Source organism: Postia placenta (assembly GCF_002117355.1).
Source record: "Postia placenta MAD-698-R-SB12 unplaced genomic scaffold POSPLAscaffold_5, whole genome shotgun sequence".
Classification (NCBI taxonomy): Eukaryota; Fungi; Basidiomycota; class Agaricomycetes; order Polyporales; family Adustoporiaceae; genus Rhodonia; species Rhodonia placenta.
The window spans coordinates 888,760-905,934 of NW_020169836.1; the positions used below are offsets into that span (position 1 = coordinate 888,760).

The 17,175-nt window shown below is 51.8% G+C and overlaps 6 protein-coding genes across 6 annotated transcripts; 4 read left to right on the forward strand and 2 right to left on the reverse strand.

The window, feature by feature from the left end:
* Positions 1-1,193: 1,193 nt before the first annotated feature.
* On the forward strand, positions 1,194-2,132 carry POSPLADRAFT_1138764 (hypothetical protein; the record flags this gene model as incomplete). Its single annotated transcript, XM_024484946.1, has 4 exons — positions 1,194-1,652; positions 1,706-1,803; positions 1,858-1,996; positions 2,052-2,132. The coding sequence occupies 4 exons, from the start codon at positions 1,194-1,196 to the stop codon at positions 2,130-2,132; spliced, it is 777 nt and encodes a 258-aa protein (XP_024340158.1).
* Positions 2,133-2,310: 178 nt separating this feature from the next.
* On the reverse strand, positions 2,311-3,464 carry POSPLADRAFT_1138990 (hypothetical protein; the record flags this gene model as incomplete). Its single annotated transcript, XM_024484979.1, has 5 exons — positions 2,311-2,787; positions 2,884-2,941; positions 2,995-3,167; positions 3,220-3,375; positions 3,426-3,464. 5 exons carry the CDS (start codon positions 3,462-3,464, stop codon positions 2,311-2,313), a joined length of 903 nt encoding a protein of 300 aa, XP_024340159.1.
* Positions 3,465-4,532: 1,068 nt separating this feature from the next.
* Positions 4,533-6,592, forward strand: POSPLADRAFT_1069805 (hypothetical protein; the record flags this gene model as incomplete). The annotated part of the gene is made up of 14 exons (XM_024482372.1): positions 4,533-4,591; positions 4,651-4,743; positions 4,800-4,908; positions 4,940-4,979; positions 5,040-5,065; positions 5,326-5,422; positions 5,464-5,479; positions 5,550-5,589; positions 5,647-5,747; positions 5,804-5,863; positions 5,920-6,060; positions 6,194-6,369; positions 6,441-6,454; positions 6,488-6,592. The coding sequence occupies 14 exons, from the start codon at positions 4,533-4,535 to the stop codon at positions 6,590-6,592; spliced, it is 1,077 nt and encodes a 358-aa protein (XP_024340160.1).
* A 1,871-nt stretch (positions 6,593-8,463) lies between these two features.
* On the reverse strand, positions 8,464-12,677 carry POSPLADRAFT_1139076 (hypothetical protein; the record flags this gene model as incomplete). Its single annotated transcript, XM_024484994.1, has 14 exons — positions 8,464-8,806; positions 9,014-9,072; positions 9,302-9,533; positions 9,595-10,006; positions 10,068-10,410; positions 10,465-10,612; positions 10,851-11,203; positions 11,240-11,333; positions 11,457-11,628; positions 11,688-11,767; positions 11,825-12,018; positions 12,184-12,215; positions 12,327-12,452; positions 12,503-12,677. The coding sequence occupies 14 exons, from the start codon at positions 12,675-12,677 to the stop codon at positions 8,464-8,466; spliced, it is 2,763 nt and encodes a 920-aa protein (XP_024340161.1).
* POSPLADRAFT_1039511 (hypothetical protein) lies at positions 12,546-13,432 on the forward strand. The gene is made up of 6 exons (XM_024477557.1): positions 12,546-12,687; positions 12,755-13,001; positions 13,056-13,092; positions 13,145-13,216; positions 13,272-13,285; positions 13,338-13,432. Exons 2-4 carry the CDS (start codon positions 12,912-12,914, stop codon positions 13,195-13,197), a joined length of 180 nt encoding a protein of 59 aa, XP_024340162.1. The 5' UTR covers positions 12,546-12,687; positions 12,755-12,911; the 3' UTR covers positions 13,198-13,216; positions 13,272-13,285; positions 13,338-13,432.
* Positions 13,433-15,059: 1,627 nt separating this feature from the next.
* POSPLADRAFT_1139988 (hypothetical protein) lies at positions 15,060-16,130 on the forward strand (the record flags this gene model as incomplete). Its single annotated transcript, XM_024485111.1, has 7 exons — positions 15,060-15,118; positions 15,174-15,266; positions 15,328-15,436; positions 15,491-15,508; positions 15,580-15,680; positions 15,774-15,798; positions 15,954-16,130. The coding sequence occupies 7 exons, from the start codon at positions 15,060-15,062 to the stop codon at positions 16,128-16,130; spliced, it is 582 nt and encodes a 193-aa protein (XP_024340163.1).
* Positions 16,131-17,175: the final 1,045 nt, after the last annotated feature.

Below are 17,175 nucleotides of genomic sequence, written 5' to 3' on the forward strand. Positions count from 1 at the left end.
ACAGCATGCACACGGAATGATAGCAACGCCTGTATCGTACACTGTTTGGTTATATCCAAGACATCTGGTTATGACGATATCCTGGAGGGCATTGCAGCCGATGAGGCAGGTTCAAAGGACAACAATTGCAGGCTGTTTGCCGAACAAAAGCGTTGTTTATACATATTTGCCCTGGGTGGCACTAGCAAGCGTCTGCCAGACACGGAGGTTTGACGGGTTTGAACACCCGCAAGGACACGAAGGCCGACGCCGTATTGAATGCCGCGAGGCCGGGCTCCGATGATGCATAGCATTCATCGTCGGTCACGGCGGCGTGGCGCGCTTTGCTTAGTTTTTGGAACAAGAACGATGACTAAAGGGGGGCAGAACGGACTGAGGCGAAACTCCAAAAGCAGGGTTTCCGCTCCTTGACGGGCGTTCAATGTGAGTTTAGAAAGGCCATGCCGAGCAGAAACACACTAATGCTGCGCAGAAGCAAATGAGGGCGATATTCACAGTTCATGCTAAGGGGCAGAACATCACGCAAGCATATAAAATGCGTGAGTGTTTTTAATGACTAATGGGAAATGTTATGGCTTACAACTCCGAGGTCCTTCCCTGTACATGATGTCGCAATGACTGCAGCGTACCCTGTATACACGGGTAAATACCGTGAGAACTTTCAAGCCGACACATTTCAACGTCAGAGAATACGTATATATCGCCAGTCACTTGCTAATGGGTACTAGATATTGCTTCAAATAGGTGATGTAGAGCTCTGCCTCTTAATATGATGCATTGATGCGTGGCGTCTGTTGGATGTGGCACCTATACTTTGCACCACCGTGGCTCTGGTCTGATTATGTTTGGTATGTTTGATAGAGCTGCAAGGCACTATATGCGCATGATTCGCGTTATCTCTGATTTTAACTGAGACAGGGGCATTTCACATACCTACAGGAAGCAGGCATGAGACAGCTATACTGACATCAGTATTTTAAATTCACCCTGGTCCGAGTAGAACATTAAGATCAGTATCACCATTAGCTCTTTAAATTGGAGAAGTCAACAAAGCCGAATTGATGAATCGCCGCTGGTGGCGACGGAGGACGCGACGCGTAGCCACAGACGCGTAGTGCACGTGACCCTTCTTTCATTGAACGTCCCAGATTTGTCCGGGACGTGTCTTAGTGCCGTCTTCGCTTTCGACTATAATGTCTTTCTCTCGAGCACTCGCCTTGTCTTCACTGGCACTTCGCCCGCGAGCAGCAACGCGAACATGCTATCGCAATCTCTTGTGCGCACCCCTCGCGACTCAATCACGCGCGTATGCCTCGAAGCGCAAAGAGCGGGATTCTAAGGAAGGGAAGAGCAAGCACAGTCCGGTCGTCTCGACCGAGAATTTGGTACCTGGTTCGCAGCGCATAGTGGCTGGCGAAGAATACGTGAAGGCGGAGGGGAAGATGAAGGCAATCGTCGAGCGGTTCCGCAAAGAAGTCGCCACCATGGAGATGCGCGCGAGCGGGCGAGTCACGCCCGCGATCTTGTCTCCGGTCAGGGTGATGCTCCCTGACAGCGAGGGCGGGGACGCCAAGGGTGTGCGGCTCGAGGAAGTCGCGACAGTGGGCGTGCGCGAAGGCACGACGCTGCTGGTGACGGTGTTCGAGGAACATGTGAGTGTGGCAGGCAGTCCCTGGACGCCGTGAGCTCACCTCGGGTCCAGTAGACGCTGCGACATGTCGAGACCGCGCTGTATGATGCAAAGCTGCCAGGCGTTGTGCCGCAGAAGGTCGACGCTCGCACGATAAAGATTCCCATGCCAAAGTGAGCACTCCTCCCTCTCTACGCATGCACTGCCCATTCAGACTAGTTGTAAAGGCCGACAGTGGATGCGCGGCAGGCCATGTTGGCCAGCGCACAGCGGCAGGCTGAGGACTCGCGGGTGCAAATACGTAAGCAGCACCAGGCGAGCCTGAAGAAGGGGAAATATGCAAAGCACTCGCCCGAGCTAGATGAGGTGCGTCGTAGTATCGAGTGGCATGAGTACAGAGGATTTACATGGTCTGTCGCAGTTCCAATCGCTCACCGACAAATACCTGGGCGAGGTGGATAAGGTCCTCGTAGACATCAAGAAGAGCGCAGGAGCCAAATAAAACTCTGCCTCTGGCTGTTACATCGTCCGTTCTTATGACACCATTTGAGTGGGCGCATCAATGTTGATGAACAAGGGTACACTTAGTTTTGAATGGACGTCATTTCTCACCGCTCAGGTTCGCGCCTGTACAATAGACGTCTAAGCAATAAGCTCTATACTCCGTGTTGTATGGTATGTCATGATCCGTATCTACTGCTCAATCCATCGTAAATCAAAAAGATGAGGGCGCTACTGGGAATTGCCCTCGCCACCGTGACGCCGCAGCCTGCATATAATCCCTTCACGCCCTGAGCACGATACATCGCCCGCAGCGTACCCAAGAACGTTGGGCCTGGCTCGCCCGCTGCCCTCGGTCTGAGCTCTGCCTGGGTCTGTATCGCGCTCTTGACCGTGTCGGCGGGGAACAGCGCAACGTTGTACGCCACGCCCGCACACGCCCCAGAGACCGCCGACTCCCATGCTCTTAGTGCCTTCTTGTCATGAGCAGGTACGTGCCGCCGTGCAAGGAGTAGCGTGGCCACAGCCTCCTTGGAGGCAAACCACGCCGCACCACCGCCGGTCTCGCGGATGAGCGTTGCAGTCTGGCCGAGCCAGAGACCACGGAAGCCAGAAGTACGGATGATAGATGTAAGAACAGAGATAGGGCCAGGAAGCTTGCGAACGTGCGAGGAAGGGGAGGGTACGTGGGATGGGGGCGGTGTGGGGGGCAAGGACGCGGGCGAGAGTGCAGCAGCTTCTGCCGCCGAAACTCCGGGCGCCATAAGCATCTGGACCTGCATTTTGCATTTTACAAGCTCGATGGGGGTCCTGCACATAAATAAGCGATCGGCGCGGCCACACTGGGGTGCCAGCGTGCGTACAGGACAAAACTGGTCAGGAAGCCGGCGCCGGCACCTGCGAGAGCGAGCTGGTCGAGCGACAGCTCCTGCGCGGGCTGTTTGCTGACCGCGCGTATTGCGTTTTGCAGTTCACGATACGACCAGAAAAGCGAGGCGTTCTCAGCCATCGCGCCCACGATCGGCGCAGGCAGGCCCTGAGGAGCGTCACTGGGACTGCAAGCGTCAGACGCAGATGTCTGCACTCACCCTGTACAGGCCCCGTATGCCCTCCTTTTGCCATGTCTGCACCAGACAGTCTATGGGCCCTTTGAAGCGAGCGGTCGCGTCGAGCACTTGCGATTGCAGACGGACCTTCGTCAGGTCAAACGGGTGCTCAAACACCTTCGACGTCATCCCGGCCACCTGTGCTCGCTCTCAGCAACCGCTCTCCCGCGCCCCGACCAACCACGTACACTGCCAAATGTGATGTCTTTGAGGGCGCGCACGCTCATCGGGTCGGCCTCGACGTCGATCGGAGATGGCTCCATGGTGGTAAGCGTCGGAAAAGCAGACACAGACAGACGCGTTTAAAATGTTCGAAAATTGGCGAGATGCCGCCTAAGACACGCTAAACCGCTATGGCGGGTGTTATAATGTGTAGCATATGTAGCGCTTGGGGTTACAGGTACGGCAATATGTTGTCCATCCTTGAAAATGTGCACGCTATGACGGAGCTGAGCGCTTGAGCGCCGGGGCTTGTTTCTAACCATATACATACGCTGCACTCATGACGCACACTGCACAGCACTGAGACTAGACTGCCGTTGGACTTGTATTTTAGCATACAACAGGCTTTGGCCGTGTCATGCCGATGTGTACGGCAGTCTCTGAGGTGCAAAGGCCCGTAGGCAGCGGCGTATGCCAGTGACTGCAACATTGTGGCTCTCACACAGGACTCCGAGACCTATGCTGATCAACGAAAAGGAGATTTCTAATCCATTGTTCCGTGCGTATCATGTCGGTCATTTCTTGAAATTTCAAGTGTCGCAGTTTCAGATGGCATCACATCTGTCATAGGAATCACCAACACTGCGTAGACATACGAACATTACAGCTCTGGCAATGTTGTTTGATATCGGAACTTCGACTCTAACAGTAATTTGTCAAAAATCGACATGTCCGAAAAGCCCATGGACTATCGTGCGGCACGGCCTGCATTTCCCGCAACCTGCCTTCTTGATTCGTGCGAGAGAATGAGACGATCCTTCTTGAGAGTTCGTCCAAGTGAGGTTCACAGCCACTGGATTCGACAATTTGCCAGGAAGAACTATTACAGATTCCTTGCGCCACACAGTTGACCGATCATAATCGTTCTCTCATCGGGTCCTATAAGCTCTCATTACAGGCTATTCGCTTTTTTTATGATTGATGTCATGTCGAGAGTACTGATGTTCCATGTGCAGGTGTCAATGTCCAACTTCGCCACTGCGCTCCGATCTTACGGGTCAGTTGTTTTTAGGACCGAAAAACAGTCGCTTGCCTTCACCCAATTAACTGACCCATCCTCTCAGGCTATCACTATGGCTGGGATTGAGGAAACCTTCGGAGCCTTGCTGGTCGGCGTGTTCATTGCTGCCATGTATGTCCCACTCAAGCTCCCAGCCACGCTCACTGCTCAAATTTGAGATTCAAACGTAGTTTCTTCGGGATGACGAACCTACAAGTATATGTTTACTTCCGGACATACGCGAAGGATCGCACATGGATCAAAGCCGCCGTCTGCTATCTCTGGTATGTGTATCGCGACATTCAGGGTACGAACACGTAGTGCTTATCAAAATACGTAGGATCATCGATGCCCTCTGTGTTGCGTTTTCTTTCCACATGATGTATTACTATCTCGTGGTCCGTTATTCTAATCCTTCTGTTCTGGACTCGGTCGTTTGGAGTTACACGGTGCGATAACACCTTGCATGGTAAATCTCAGCACGCTTATGTTGAAATGACAGGCTCAAGGCATCTTGAATGTGCGTGCGAACGGACTTGGCTTTGCCGCATTATTACGAAAACTCATTCAAATGCTCTAGACTATTACGGTCTCCTCGGTGCAAGTGTGAGTTAATCTGCCGGACATCCACTGTGACTTACGTGATCAACGGGAACTATGGAAGACTGTACGCTATGAGGATTTGGGCACGTGCGTTGCATTCACAATTATGTGACACTACGATCATTATATACTCTAACATCGGATAGTCGTTGTATCCTTGCTCAGACGACAAGTGCATATTCGTTATGTACTGCCAATAATCGTTGTATGTAGCCATACCTGCCCATGCTAATGGTCCAATTATGTCTCAATATGCGTACTAGACAGTCTTTGTGTTAGCGGGATGTGGTGAAGTGGTTTTTCCGTCTCATCACGAACATGGACCGCTTAACCTTCGGCTCATTCTAGCTGCCACCATAGGTGAGTACCCCCGTTTCATCCTGGATCTGTTGGTCCGCAAGGCTTACAATCTTGCAAGTGTGTTCATATGAACTGTGAGCAATTGCATGAATCACAGAAGTTGAGAACTTATCCATCCATCCTCAAGCGCATTAATGGCCTCCCCAAACGCCTTGCTGTCCCACGGGGTGAGCATCGGAGGAGATACTTTCACTATGCGAGCTGACTCTTATTTCCTAACATAGTGGATTACATACTTCCCGTTGTCTGTGTGGACGTGTACCGATGCGGTGATCGCCGCATCTCTTTGTTATATGCTTCGCGGTATGCGTACTGGTTCTCATAGGTGAGTGGTATGGAGATGGATCCCCTGGCGCATGATCACATTCGGAGCGTCTGTAGGACAGATTCCTTGCTCAGCAAGCTCATGCTTTATGCTGTCAACACTGGAGTCAGTACAAGGTACGTTATGGCGTACCTTTTCTATGGATTATCGATGATGTGGCCGTCCTTAATAGTCTGCTTTCGCTCTCAGCAATTATCATTGTGCGTATCCTCCAACCTGCGGATACTCCTACACTGCTGCTCATACACGGGAAAGGCGAAAACGCGCGCCGACACGTTCATCATGGGCGCTATCGATCTTCTCCTGTCAAAACGTACGTGACGCGCGAGTCTTCTCTTTACTTCACACTGATTCGTATGGCATACTAAGTGTACATAAATTCCTTCTTGGCGATGTGGGCTTTTTCCTTATCTGTATGCATTGCTGGAGGGTTCACGGAGGTCCAGGCTCAACGCACGGCAATCGCTCCGTGAGGAAGCGGATCGGTTGAACGAAGGCATCGATATCCCCTCGTTGTCTCCTATACGGAGCGGGTCTTTCTCCAGACGAAAGTCCACGCTACTCCCGATTGAAGGTGCTGATGAACGCATGGAGGTCTTGCGGATCGACCTATCAGGGTCGGGTGAACTGGCGCCGTTGCCTGTTTGATTCGTCTGAACATGGATCGGTGGTATGTATACACTGGCACGCTAGCTCATGGTGCGAAAGTGAGTTGACGGCTGATTTCTCTCCGCGCACAGAACTACGCCCACATCTTGTACATTCTTGTTGATGGCGGCGTCACGCTTTGGCATAATGTAGCAGACGGCAGAACGGAAGCACAGCAGGAACTCGTCAAAGCTTGAATCCACGTCGGGCACATATAAAGAAGCCAGAAGATCTTGAAGCTATCGATCGTCCTAAATTTGAGGACAAGCTCTTTCGACGCATCTCGTCAACTTCTCTGATTCAGTGGTGGCAGGATCGTCAAAATCTCCTATCACGACATCATCGCCGTCGCGCTCTGATATATGTGATGCCCATATTCGTAATAATTCTTCGATAATGCAGGTGCCCTCGTCGACGACCTCTGAGACAGCTCAGGCAAATGCGGGCACGAGCGTGCTAGCGGCACCAGCCTGAGAACACATGCGCCATCCAAATTTTAGATACCCAATAGGTGTGGCGATGGATGGGGAGCGACGCCCAGACTGGGGTCTGAGCCCCCTGTCCTCGCCATCCGCCGTAGTGTAATGGGCTGCAGCAGACCATGCGCAGAGTCGTATCGCTCTGGCGCAGTGCGATGGGCCCTCTATGCTCCTATGCTTCTTACCGATATTGATGCCACTGAAGAGTGTAATCTCCGCGTAAGAGAAAATGCACTTGGGTCCTCTCTGATAACCTCGATCTCGCCTCACGGAAGTACTATAGAATTGTCCTACGAGCCGCACATTGCCTCACGACAGTTCGGAGAATCTTTAATGAGCAACGTGATGAGGGGCATTTGTGACTACGAACTTTCGCGCGACCCGGATGAAACATCTCAGCCATCCTCTGAAAGCCTCAGGAACGATCCTTTGCTCGGTAACAAAGAACTGCTCTGGCTCGGACAACAGCTCAGCAGGCGTAGCTAGGGGAGCCCGCGGTGTTTCCATACGAGTGGGTGGTAAGGGCCACCATAGAGTTGCTGGAAAGGACCGTCAGGGGATCAGCCGGAAAGACCGCCGTGGGATGATCTGCAGGAATTATGTTTTCACCTAGACGGGACGCAATGGGGTGATACGGAAGAGCATGGGAGTCGGAAACGCTGACAAGCGTGCCTGCGCGAGATTTCCGAATAAGTCTAGCCAGAACACCTGTCAGCACACCATGTATGACACGTATACGGTATAATTAAGACAGAACGCACTCAGCCGTGGCCTCCGCCTCCTCCAAGAAACCACGCGGATCCAAGATCTCTTTGACCTCGGTCAGGTCGAACGTAAAGTCAACCATGGGTATGACATCGACGTCGATGTGCGAGAAATTAGGGCAGAAAAGGCCGGCGAAGAGGAGGCCAAGATCATCCACGCTACTGGCATCACTGCCACTATAGGTAGAGGAAGACGAGATCTCGTCTTCAGGCAGCAAGTTGGGGTCATCGTCACCGGGGAAGTCAGGACCGATATCATTGTCTGTATGTAATTCCTCGAGGGGTTTCTGGCTGTGACTCGTTGCCTTGAGCCAATCCTCTACTTTCATGATGCTGTTCGATCCTACAACGGTATCAGGCGTGGCTTGAACTATGCTGCTAGGCGCCGAGGGTACAGGCTCGATCTTCGCCGGCGGACTAGCTAGAGAATTCATGCGAGAGTCAGTGAATGACAGCTTCCGAAAGGAGTGAGCAATCTCGACCTTGCTCAATGAGCTTGTCACGCTTCCGCTGGTCCTCATTCATATAATGACGATGATCCTCCATGTCATCCAGCAATATCTCCCATGCATCCCCATAATCAACATCCTGTAAAGGGAAGCGGACGGTTGCATAGGCCCACGTATGCAAGTAGCAATTCAAAAACGGAAAGGGCTTTGAAGGCTGAAAGGATCTTCGACCTGCAGGATGCTCGGTTGCCGGGAAGACGGGAACACACATATCGGGGGTAACGAACTGCGCAGGCTGGTCTTTAGGCATACCTAGTCCAACGAATCGTACGAGACACCGATACCATGGGCGATTGGATATAGGAAAGTCAGTATTCTATGCAGCTGCATCAATGTTGTTGCCACTATCACAAATATCTGGCAGACGCACGACGGCCACATAGGCTATGTATTTTCCAGGAGACAGCTGGCGCGCGGCAGCTTGCAGACAAGGGTCGTCAAAGTGCTGCACCATCCTGACTGGATCCAACCATAAGACAAGATAAACACCAAATGGTGGTACGACGCCCCTGGTGGGCCTATACGAGCTCATCGTCGTATTGAAGCGCACGAGACACGCCCAAGAGCCGTTGAAGTTATGTAAAGAACCAAATTGCTGTCTTATAGTAAGCTCGGCATCAATGCTCGACTGCTGTGTTTCCGCCTGAGGTTCCCACCACCTGATATATCACGCATGTGCACAAATAGAGGCAAGCAACGCGCAGCCTGCACCTCAGGCGCATTGCGTTAGGACGTTCGATGCCATCCTGAACGAGAGGCCTTCGTCTCAATGCTCTAGATAACATCTACCTGTCTACCTGCTTCTGAAGATGTATTTATGGTATTCAGATTAATTGCATGTCTCATATCGTGTTGAGTCTATCAACCAGCTGGCTACATCCACATCACCGGCAGCACGAGGTAGCTCGAGAGATATCGGAGGTCTCTGCAGCAAAGATTGTCTTTTTATGAACGATAGTGCGGCGGCTAAGAGGCGAGATATTCAAGAGCAAGTACTAGAAGCTCAAGCTCGCTACACGACAGGTGTGATCGAATAGTCCGACCTCTGCCGCTTTCTCGCATTCATATCTGGAGCGCCACCTCAAAAACCGACCTCACGGTAAGGCGACACGTTGGGAAGTAGGTTTCACGTTCTCGATTGGCCGATCACTCACTGAATGTGCCGGGTTGGAAACCTGTTCGGATGGCGTTGTCGCATAGCTATGGCCGACAAAGACCACCATAGAGTTGCTGGGAAGGACCGCTAGGGGGTCAGCCGGGGCAACCGCTGTAGGACTATCTACAGGAATTGTATGGTCACCCGGATGGGACGCTATGGGGAGATCTGGAAGAGCATGGGAGCCGGGACCGCCGCCAAGGGCACCTGTGCGATATTTCCGAATGAGTCTGGCCAAAACGCCTGTCAGTGTACCATGTGTGATATGGAACGAATTGAGACAAGACGCACTCAGCCATGGCCTCCACCTCCTCCAAGAAACCACGCGGATCCAAGAACTGCTTGACCTCGGTCAGATCGAACGAAAAGCCGACCATAGGTATCACATCGACGTCGATGTTTGAAAAATCAGGATAGAAGACGCTGGCGAGGAGCTGGTTAACTTCATCCAGGCTATTGGCATCATAGTCACTAGGGGGAGTGGAAGGCGAGACTTCGTCGTCGAGCAGCGAGTCGGGAGCATCACCATCGGAGACTTCAGAGTCAACCTCATTGTCCATATGCAATTCCTCGAAGGGTTCCTGGCTATGATCGGTTGTCTTGAGCCAGTCCTCTACTTTTGCGACAACGTTCAATCCTACAATGATATCTGGCGTGACTTCATCTGTGATGCTAGGTTCAATTGTCGCCGTCGGCGGACTCGCTGAAGATAATGTCAGTCAGTCAGTATGTAACATATTTCAACGAGAACAAGCAATCTCGACCTTGCTTTCTAAGCGTGTCACGCTTCTCCTGGTCCTCAGTCATATAATCACCATGATCCTCCTGGTCTTCCACCGTAATTTCCCAGGCATCCCCATAATCAACGTTCTGGAGAGGAAAACGGACGGTTGCGTAGACCCACGTATGCAGATAAAAGCTCGCGAATGGAAAAGGCTTGGTAGGCCGAGAGGGTCTGCGACCTGCAGGATGCTCGGTTGCGGGGAAGATCGGGACGCACATGTCCGAGGTGATGAACTGCTCAGGTTGGTCTTTAGGCATACCCAGTCCAGCAAGCCGCACTAGGCATCGATGCCATGGGCGATAGGGCATAGGGAGATCGGTATTCTATGCAGCTACATCAGTGCTGTTGCCACTATTGCAAATGTTCGGTAGACGCACAGTGGCCACATAAGCTATGTATTTGCCAGGAGACAGCTGGCGCGCGGCCTCATGCAGAAGAGGGTCGTCAAAGTGCTGTACCATCCTGAACGAATCCAACCACAGGACAAGGTAAACGCCAAATGGCGGTACAATACCAGTGGTGGGCCTGTGCGAGTTCATCGTTGTGTTGGAGCGCACGAGACACGCACAAGAGCCGTGTTAGTTAGGTAACGAGCCAAATTGCTGTGTTACGGTTCTTGCGGTAAGCTCGGTATCGTTGGTCCATTGACCGTGTTCCTGCAGGTTCTCGCAGGACCCCGGCTAGTCCCCCAAGAGTTCTGATCCCGAAACCCCCCAAAGGTGGCCTTTGAAAACAAAATATTATATCTCAAACCCCCCGAAACGGGGGCCGGACGGCGGTCAGGTTATGTGGGCCTTCAGAGTCTCCCATCACGACATCGTCATCGTCGCGCTCTGATATTTGTGATGCCCATGTTCGTAGCACTTCTTCAAAAATGCGGGTACCTTCGTCAACGACATCTGAAGGCAGATAAGGTTCTGCGACCCCTGTTCTGCAAGAGCACGCTGGGATAACCGTGTGAATGTCCGGCCTTCTAGCATTGTGTCCCTCGCCGTGCGAGCTGCCCGTGAGATCATCAACAGGGACAACATGGAATACAGCGTCGTATGGCAACCACGCAACATATAATGTCGCATACACACACACTCGTAAAACAATCCAGCGAGGTGCAGTGATCTTTGCGGCGACGACAATTAGCTTGGTATATTATACTAGATAGATATCTAGCATCTTCTTGTTCGCATGTCTCGCGCTCTCAACTGTTGGGAGTCTCGACCTAGAAGCCATCTCAAACCTGCCTTGAAGTCTGCATCGAACTTCACAGCTAAGGTGAGGGTGGGAAAATGAATGTGAAATCCGTGTCCCGCTCCGGGGTAACTACCGCACATAATTTAGGTCCAGATCTGATTTGGAGGGCAAACATGCTCACACGTCAAGCCTCGTCGCAACGTTGGCCTCTTTCAGAAGCCTCTCGCATACTAGGGCTTCGTCCCGGAGCGGATCTTGTCCGCACACTTGCAGGTATGTCGGTGGGAGGCCCGCGTGTGAGGAATTCAGGAAGGGCGAGCATTCGGGATTGAGCGGCTCTGCGCCTAGATCCACTACCAAAACCAATCACCGACATCAGGGCGCCATCCAAGGTTGACGTGAACGTATTTACCCCATGTGATCTTCATCTGCTCTCCATTTAACAGCGGGGTATCGCGACACTCGTCCACCGAGAGTAGCTCGTCTTTGTACCTGAGAGAAGCATGTCAATCTAATGTATAGATTGCCACACATACAGCTATGTCGTACTTCTCAGGATGCGCATCTGGATGCAGCACGATAGGAAGCTGCAAAATGGTTCCACTGAGCCTACGGTTTTCGAAGAACGGATCGTCTCGAGCACGGTAGGCGAGAACCGCTCCGTAGTTGCTTCCCGCCGACTGCCCGCCGATCAGGAAGCCGCGCGAGATGTCGCCGCCAAAGAGCGCCTGATTGTTGACAGTCTGCACGAATGTCAGCTCCATAGTTCAGATCACAACCTCGCGAGTACAGTACCCATTACAAAGCAGCATAACAATCGTTGAGACCGATAGGAAATGGGTGTTCTGGTGCCAGGCTGGTTCTTTGTGTTAGTTGAAATCATCTTTGTGAGGAGACGCAAGACGTACCGATACTCGACATTGATTATGGCGATCTGAAACTCCACGCAGATTATCCTGAGATAATAATCATCAAGTTCCACACTGCCCACGATCCATCCTGCGTAACTCATACATCAACGACTTGTATTGCCAAGGGCACAATGTCATACCTCCACCGTGTATCCAAAATAACACAGGGAAGGAGATGTCCCCGGAACCGCGAGGTGTCAGACAGCGTACGAGTATGTCCCCGTCATCAAGCTGGACATGGCGGTCTGCCACAGTATACGCATCCTCTGCCCATTTCCATCAGGAAAGAGTATATGGTGCAATGCGGCTGACGCACCCGGAGGAAGATGCGGCCTCAGAGTGTCCTTGGTCTTCCCAACAAAGTGCACATCAAACTGCTCACGCAGACGAGAATGGACCCTCTCCTTCTCAGGCGGAGGGGGTGGAGGCAGCTTGGCCAACACAGCAGCATATTCGGAGTCAAATTGTCCGAGCTTGCTGTAGTTCGACATTAGTAAGGTTCCTGCAGAGGACGCGGTAGGATCAGCGGTGATGTTCAAGTTTCATAAGGCAGTGAGGAAGAAATCACTGATTCGCGCCTTCGATGCTCCATCATTTATACTGCGTAGATCCTTTATGATTTGCACTGCATTGACGCGCTAGTCGATGCTGTTGTGCCATTGGCTCGGGCGGCGTGATACCGCACTTTGTGTGCGTTGGTGCGGAGTCAGCAGAATCCATGCGCCATGACATTCACTGCAACCTCCTATGTAGGAACCGTGCACGGGATGATGAAAGCACTGCAGCGTGTAGCCCTACAGCGCCCGCATATCATACTATTCCATGAACGACATAAGAAGCCAATATAATTGCCGTAAAAGCTTCCTCACAGAACCTCCTGGGAACGTGCCACTACGTGTGATCATGCTTCAATGGTAGTCAGCACAGATATTGGCAAGGGTTTCGAGAGAATACACACATAGTGATAGGCAACAACGAGTCACCAAGGTGCTAGTCACTCGATCGACATAAGATAAGCACTTTTTCATGTCTGCCAGCATTAGCGCGATATGGAGTATTATCGAGGATCAGGATGTTATAGATGCCTGAACATCAGCACCTAAGTGATCAGTCACCAAGGGTTTTCAGATGCACATCGAGACTGTACGTGCATAGGAGAGGAAATTTTCATGCTTGAGGACATCTATCCAATAAATCATATCCTGAAAAGTGATATCCCAGTGTTGCTGTAAGACGTTGTACCAAGGAAGCCAATTTTCGGTAGCGAGATCCGCAAGTGCAGGCTGCCACCGGACTGCCACCGGACATTGCCGGCTTACAGAGTTAATTAATTAATTAATTAGTTTGACGGCTCCGCGCCCTTGGACGGGGACACTCAAGCGTGAGTGCAGCGCAATACGTCAATGCCCTACGGTTTTCAGGTGGACAAGGTGCGCACCACGAACAGCGTGGCGCGCGAGCGATTCGCGATTCGCGCAGGCGGCGCGCCGCGCGCGGGACCGGTGAGAGAGAGGACAAAGAGGCGGTAGGCGGGGCACCTACCACCCGCCCGTTGGTTCCCGAGGAGGCTTGAGGAGGCGCGAGACGCGACGGGGGAGCGTGATGCTTCGGGAGCCTCCCAGAGGATGAGGAAATTCTCAGCGCGTGTCTCCACAGCGCACCACTCGGTGAGAGCGTCGAAGTCGTCACTGCGTGAGTAGGCGAGCTCCGGTACTTTGCCACGACCTTGGTAGAACTGACGCCACCGCGGACCAGCCGCATTGGGCACGCAACTGGCGGGTACGGTCGTCGTGGGGGAGCGCGAGCGTGGCGGCCCCCGGCGCTTTTGTCCGGATCGAGAAGGGACACTGGAACAGGATATGGTGTCGCGATCCCGAACCGCCCCCGCACGGGCAATCTTGGGGACCCGCAATGTTGAAACGAGCGCGATACTCGCCACAGGGGAAGTGGTTGATCAGGATGCGCGCAGCGCGGGCGACGTCTGCGTTAGACGTGCCAGCGGCTGGTAGAGTTGCCCGTCGTCCCCATGATCAGGGTTCCATGTCACGATGTATCATATCTATCGCGGGATCCACTGACAACTCTGTCAATCTGGTCGCATTGTTTCTCAACGACCCGCTCACATTCTTGATCAGAAAGCTCACGAATCCTTTTATAGCGCATTCTGCATTTCTCACGGGCTTCTCTGTCCATTCGTGATGTTCCGTGTAGCCCGCCTCAGGGAGCAGTTCTTGAGGAGGGCATTTGCGTGAGTGATATTCATAGCCACTGGATTTCACAAGCTGCTAGTGTTCTGTGACTCAATAGCAAATATTCTGATCTCATCTTACGCACCAGATGTTTGAGCAAGACGTAGGCCGTGCCACCCCCACCTCTATATTGAACCTACTTTGAATGAATCGGTGCACGTCACTACATGCGTAAGTGGAAACTATGATCAATTTTACAAGCTGGACTACGTGAAAGCCAGTGTTACTGACGCATGATCGAAAGGGAGCAAGGTAACGACGCTCGGTCTACAAAGCTCTCTGAGGTTTGCCAGCACAGAACACTAGCTTCCCACTGACGTTGATCCATATGAGAGAGAATACTCATAACTGCCGAAAGATGCGAGTAGGCGGGATTCGCGACCTGGTGACTAGCACGCCAATTGCAGACTCCTTGTCGCACATAGCATTGTCCGATCATGATCGTTTTCTCACATTGGGTTCTCGAAGCTGACAGTGCGGATTATGGTTCATCTTCTATGATTGATATCATTACGAGAATCCTGGTACTTCTCGCAGGCGTCCCACAGGACACCGTTATCTTAGGGCCGACAGACAGTCGGTTGTCATTCTCAGTTGACTTACCCGTCCTCTCAGGCTTTCGCTATGGCCGGGATTGAGGAAACCTTCGGAGCCCTGCTGGTTGGAGTGCTCATCGGTGCAATGTATGTCTCACTCATGCTCTCATACTAACTTTCGAAACCTACGAATCACCTGTAGTTTCTTCGGGGTGACGAACCTGCAAGTGTATATCTACTTCCAGACATATGTGCAAGATCGCATATGGACCAGAGCCACTGTCTGCTACCTCTGGTATGTATCTCACAGAGATCAAGGCACGGACACCCAACTAGTACTTAATCAGATTACACAGGGTCATCGATGCCCTCTGTGTTGCGTTTTCTTTCCACATGATGTATTACTACCTCGTGATCTGCTACTTCGATCCTTCTGGCTTGGACACGATCATTTGGAGTTTCAAAGTGCGATAATGCTCCTTGTGCAGTCTCGGTGCGCTGACTTTGAAATACTATCAGGCCCAAGCTATTTTGACTGTACGTGTGAACGAACGGACACTGCCGTGATACGCGATGCATGCTCACTCAAACGCTCTAGACTGTTACAGTCTCTTCGGTTCAAGCGTAAGTTGATCTGCCAGGCACCCACTGTGACTAGTTTAACGAACAAAATTTCATGGAAGGCTGTATGCTACGAGGATTTGGGCACGTGCGTTGCATTCACAATTAAGCGACATCGCGAGCGCTATATATTCTTACATCGGACAGTCGTCAAATCTTCGCCTAACCAACATGTGCATAGCCGCTATGTACTACCAATCGTCGTGGTATGTAGTCATACCTGCCCATGCTGATAGTCTAAGTATGTCTCAACATGTGTACAAGACGGTTCTTGTATTGGCAGGATCTGGTAAAGTAACTTATTCGTCTAATCGCGAATATGATCCGCTTAACCTCTGGGTAATTATAGCTGCCACTGTAGGTAAGTACTCCCGTTTCATCTTTGAACTCGATGGTTCACGAGGCTTACAACCTTGCAAGTGTGTTCATGGGAACTGTGAGCAATTACAATAGGAGCGATAAGTCGCGGATGTTGAGAAATTACTCATCTATTGTGAAGTACATCAACGGCCTCCCCGAACGCCGTGCTATCGCGTGAAGTGAGCGTTATCGCCAACAGAGACATCTACACAACGCGCGCTGACTTTTCCTGCCCAACGTAGTGGACTACAGACTACCCGTTGTCTGTATGGACAGGTGCCGACGCGGTGATCGCTGTATCTCTTTGTTACTTGCTTCGCGGAATGCGTACTGGCTATTATAGGTGAGTGTTATGTGCATGGATCCCCTGGCGCGCCATCACACTCAGAGCATCTGTAGTACAGAAACTGTGATTAGCAAGCTCACGCTTTATGCTATCACCACCGGCGCCAGTACAACGTATGTTATGACGCACCTTGTTTCTGGAAAATTGTTACATGGCTGATGCGGCGGTCGATAGTCTATTTTCGCTTTCAGCGATTATCGTTGTGAGTGTTTTCTACCTGGTAATACTCCTACACTGCTGATCCTGCATGGGAAAGGCGGGAACGAGCCCGAACACCTTCGTTATGGGCGTATTCAAGCTTCTCATGGCAAAGTGTAAGCGACACGCAGGTCTGCTTTTGTGCTTCACACTGAGTTGGACGGTATACCTAGTGTACATCAACTCTTTCGTGGCAATGTGGGCTGCTTGTGTTCTCAGACGTATCACTGTAGGATTCACATACGTCCGTGACTAGGCTTAACGCGCGGCAAACGCTCCGCCAGGAAGCAGTTGCAGCGAACCAAGGCATTGAGATTTCGCTGCCCTCCACGCAGGACAGCTCTTTCTCCAGAAGGAAGTCCACGGCACCTTCGAACGGACATACTAATAAACGCATGGGAGCCTTGCGAGTCGACCTGTCAGGTGCGGATGGGCTGGCATCGTCATCTGCCGGAACATATTCCAACGTCCCACATCAACTTCACGGTCGCGGAGATGTGGTAGACCCTGGGACCCTATCCTATATGTTGCGTACAGCCGCCTTGTGTTCGATTCGATACTCATATTTTCCTCACAGAGAACGCGCCTGAAGAATTGAATCGTCTGAATTTGAATCGATAGTATGTATACATTGCTATTATGGTTGCACCCATCTTGACTAGACTTCTCAGTATTGCTC